Source organism: Plasmopara halstedii (genome assembly GCF_900000015.1).
Source record: "Plasmopara halstedii genome assembly, contig: Scaffold_3060, whole genome shotgun sequence".
NCBI classification, from domain to species: Eukaryota; Oomycota; class Peronosporomycetes; order Peronosporales; family Peronosporaceae; genus Plasmopara; species Plasmopara halstedii.
Genome location: NW_020189964.1, coordinates 2,560,964 through 2,565,272, shown reverse-complemented (window position 1 = coordinate 2,565,272; position 4,309 = coordinate 2,560,964). Strand labels below are relative to the sequence as shown.

At 45.2% G+C, this 4,309-nt stretch overlaps 1 protein-coding gene across 1 annotated transcript in view; it reads left to right on the top strand.

Moving 5' to 3' along the window:
• Positions 1-363: 363 nt before the first annotated feature.
• The window catches only part of PHALS_07026 (uncharacterized protein), a gene marked incomplete at both ends in the record, with an annotated part of 4,416 nt that continues 470 nt past the window's right edge, over positions 364-4,309 (top strand). Inside the window, 4 exons of the mRNA XM_024720422.1 lie at positions 364-454; positions 524-1,850; positions 1,922-1,935; positions 2,178-3,486. Of these exons, the coding sequence (XP_024585623.1) occupies positions 364-454; positions 524-1,850; positions 1,922-1,935; positions 2,178-3,486 (2,741 nt within the window). The remainder of the gene's footprint in view (positions 455-523; positions 1,851-1,921; positions 1,936-2,177; positions 3,487-4,309) is intronic.

Here is a 4,309-nt window from a genome sequence, read left to right as displayed (position 1 = left end):
ACGACACCCCTTTTTAGGAGTCGTGTAAGCCATGTCAAGCACGTGCTGTAGGGTTTTAACCATTACACTCTAACCCCTCTCTACCCGGCCCAGGGATTGAACCCTGGACCTCCCAGTTCTGAAGTGAGCGCCGTACCACTGCACCACAGGATCGGTATGTCGACTCTACAGAGCAGCGAGATGCTGCTGCAATAGCATTCCGAGGAAGCTGTGTCATAGTAACCACCTGGCACGTGGTCTTTCTTTGGTCAAAATGAGTGGTTTTGCATTTTTGAATATGACAGTAACTGATCTTTGGAATTGACATTTAGCCCTCCTTGATAGAGTACCAAATTTCGTGAGTTTCTATCGACTTTCACTAATATGCAATCTCTCACTAGCATGATGGCTTGGAGTGACGAATGGAGGTGCGCGCGGTTGCAAATGTATCTTCGCGACAAAGAGCTTTTTCAAGGTAAGCTCGATCTGCTGATAGCTACTAAGCTGTGATATTAGTATTAATTAAGGTGGTAATTTTGTTCAGGAGAGGCTGTTAACGTGCAAGTGCGTGCGGACATCAGGCCTGTATCCAGCAGCTCGAAGACTCCTACTCCCAAAAACATAATCTCTAGCTCGAAGCAGCGATGGAGTGATCATTGTGAAGGTGCTCAGGTACAGGTTCAGATTGTGGACGTTTCAAGGAAAGACCCTCACGCAAGTAGCTTCTCATCGTCTTTCACCACGTTGTTTCGTCAAGAATCGCAGCTTCAAGTATCATATGATGATTTAGACGAAAGAGCTTTTGTTGTAGCTCTTAAAACGCAGTTTAAACCCAAAATCCGGCACGAATTTTGGGGCCGTGAACTCCTGCTTATCGTGCACATCACACCCAAAAGCAGTATAGTAAAGGCTCCTGGAGTTGGTGAAAATACTGGGCAATTGGAGCAACTTTCAAGGACGACCCCCGTGCTTCAAGATGATTGGGCCACATCGCAGCTTTTGTCTCTTACAAGAAAGCAAGCTGAGCCAATTCCTGAATTGACTCGTCGTGTGGAACAGCGAATTAATATCATCAAAGCGTTGCATTTTGAGGTTGAAAGGCGTGAGCTACCAGGACGACGTGTGGGAATCTTGGCTCGAGCTTTTAATGTTCACTTGACAAAGACATTGGCCGTTAGAAGTTTATACCTTCATCTCGACGAAGTTCCACAACATAATGAGTCAGACAGAGGAGACATAAGTCGCTTTCGCATCGTCAGTGGCGATCAAGTACCGTTTCCTGTTGTGCTCCATCCGCAAGAATGCTACAATTTTCTTTACGTGCTCGAGTCTGTCGAAGATAGCAAGCCATTCGAGTTGCTCGAAGGATCACAATTTAAGCTCAGTGACAAGCAAGCAACAAGCACAACGCTTAAAAAATTCAAACAACTCAATTCTTTTCCGCAGCATGCACTGTTAACACTCTCTTGGCAAGCCCACGGCATTTTCATGGATGCTATCACGGAACATCGAGCAATTGTATTTTCCATTATGCGCTCAATTTCCTCGCTTTCAATCGATGACAAAAGTTGGCAAGGTGACACTCAAAAGCTCATAGCGCAACTATTAGCAGGAAATTCAACGCGAGAGTTGGACCCTCCTGCTGTTTTTAAGTTTGTGCGAGTGCTTCAGCACTCGGAGCTGAAGGTGCAAGTCGCTCCGCTCTCATCCGCTATATCAGTCGGAACCCCAACCAACTTTCGTGCAACGATATCAAACCGCTCAGCACGAGTGAATTTAGACTTGACGCTAGTTTTGCCCATACAAGATGAGATTGGAACCGCTGGCCATGGTTCCACGATCGTAGGATTCGAGACATCACATCGTCTAGGGTACGTTTGTATGTAGCCCGCATACTTCATCAAGGTAGTCAGAGATTAATTTTTCGATGTTTCGCCTGTAGACTTATCTGCCCGGGTATGAGCGTTAATAGAAGCTTACATGTGGCTTTCCTTCGTCCGGGCAAGTGTCGGTTCGGGCCCTTGGTGCTGGTGGATCATTTGACACATACTTGCTTTGTTTCTGACGACTGGGAAGTCTATGTAAAAAGCTGATCCGAGGCAGTTCGTCGCGTCTTCTCGACTTTGTGCGCGCCTCTTCGTGATCTTGATGCAATATGGCATTTGACTATTTGGTATCAAGAATTTCTAAATAGTCAGTAGAAGGCACTGGATTTATTCGTCGTTCAAGTGGCTTTCATCGAGCTGTGTACTCTCGAGAGTTCATTCTAAACCACGGCTGCAAAAAAATGGCTCGCCTGGCAAGCAAGAAGCTCTTGGCGAACGCGTATTTAATAGCAGATGACAGCGACGACGATGAGCGCAAATCGTGGCTCTATCGCTCAACATTAGGCACTGATGAAGAGGTCGTTGATACAGGGACAAATGTGTGTACTTGGTCTCAGCTGCACACACCAATACCATCTAGTGTGAAAAATATGGAAAATGGTGAAGTTGTGGCTCGTAAAGAGCCAAGAGAAGTAGTGTTTCCGATAGGAGCAGAAGAAGCTCGGCGGAATCGCAGCGGTAAATCGACACTGCCTCTTCTCATTGGATTTTCTAATACTGAGGCGCTGAAAGCGCAACTACCTCGAAGCACCTCTGATAAATGGCAACGCGCTCTTGACAGCTCTACGGTCCAAAAAACGCGTAACAATGATGCAAGTTTTCAGCAAAAGGCGTGGTCACGGGAAAAAATGCCGGCCCATCATAGAGACTGGAAGCTGGAGAGGAATCTACAAGATGATGAAAGAACTATCTCTGCTAAGAAAGCTCTGGGTGTATCAAACCGAGAGCATAATGTGTTGTGTGATCATAATCCTGGCGCATTTACTGCTAATCTAAATCAGCGAAAGCCTGAGAGACAACTACATGACTCGGCAGTCAGTACAATGTCAGCAAGTTTGACAAGTGGATTTGACCAAAGGTGGTATCTCAAACGAAAGCTAGAGCGATTGATAGCTTTTGCGCGGAGGAGACCCACTGAGGCCGATGTAGAGGGCTTGCAATGTGAATGGAATTTGGGACAAAGGCGACCAAGCCTACACATCATGAATACACTATCAACTGAAGCAACCAAACCTGAACTGACCTGTACTTCAGCAAACAAATTACCGGCCCTTAAATCTCATACAATGATAATAACCCCTACTGCTTTAACTATTGCCGAAAAAGAGAAACACCAATGTAAATGGGATCTGGACGGAATGCCACATGATGCTACTTCGGCGTGTAATGAGGAGTATGGGCACAAAACGAAGTCACAGAGGGCTGTTGCTGGTGGTGGCATGAATCAATTTGTGGACTCGATGGAAGCAAGACGTCGGATTTGGGATATAGATAGTAAGTTACAATGGGATGATTTCCATGTGAAGAATACGTCGAAGCGGCAGCTTAGCGTGACACATGACTTACCGACTTATAAACAACCTGTTTTGACTGAAATTAGTATGGATGCAAACAAGGCTGAGTGCGAATTGCATCATATGAAGAAGCGCAACAAAAGAAGGCAAATAATAGGCTCAGACATGTCAATGAATGATTTCGACATCAGCTTATCCTTGGCCTATTGTCTTCTGTTTCTCAGTACCGCGGTGCTGCACTCTGCGATATTAAACTTCAGCTTCAAACTACGACAATATTTTCGGCTTGATAGTCATCCTATTGGTACACTTTTGTTGTTAAGCTGGGTATATGTGGGCTTTATTCACTTTGTTGGTGGGTTACTCGGTGATCTTGTACGGGACCGGGTGCTCCTTTTGCGGCGCATTGCTGTTCTGTGGTCATTTGCTGTAATCATGTTACATATTGCAACATTTCGATTTTCACTCTTGGTGTCTTCAATTAGCCTGGTTGCCGGGTTCATATTCGCTAGTGTCGCACATGGCATCATGTGTCCCAATGTGATAGCTTTAGTATTGGATACTAACCTGTGCTTTTACCATGTTGCGTCCAAACCCTTGATGGCGAAATTTGATAGAGTTGACAGTATAGACGATAAAGACAGAGCACCAAATTTTGTACCGTACTCACTTGCTGTTTCAACATTTTCGTCCGGAGAGCTACAGCAACGTAATGATTTTGATAGCCATAGCTTCCTCACTGGCTGCTTCTCTGCGAAATTAGCGGGATCTGTGCTCGTGCAAGGATATTTTTACTTATATATGAATGTAAGCGCCCTTAATGACAAGGATTCAGAAACTCATGCTGTTTCTCATGGATTCTACTGCATGCTTCTGGTGAGCTTTGGTCTGATGGCGTCACTAATTTATTTTTGCTTTATATCGTGGGAC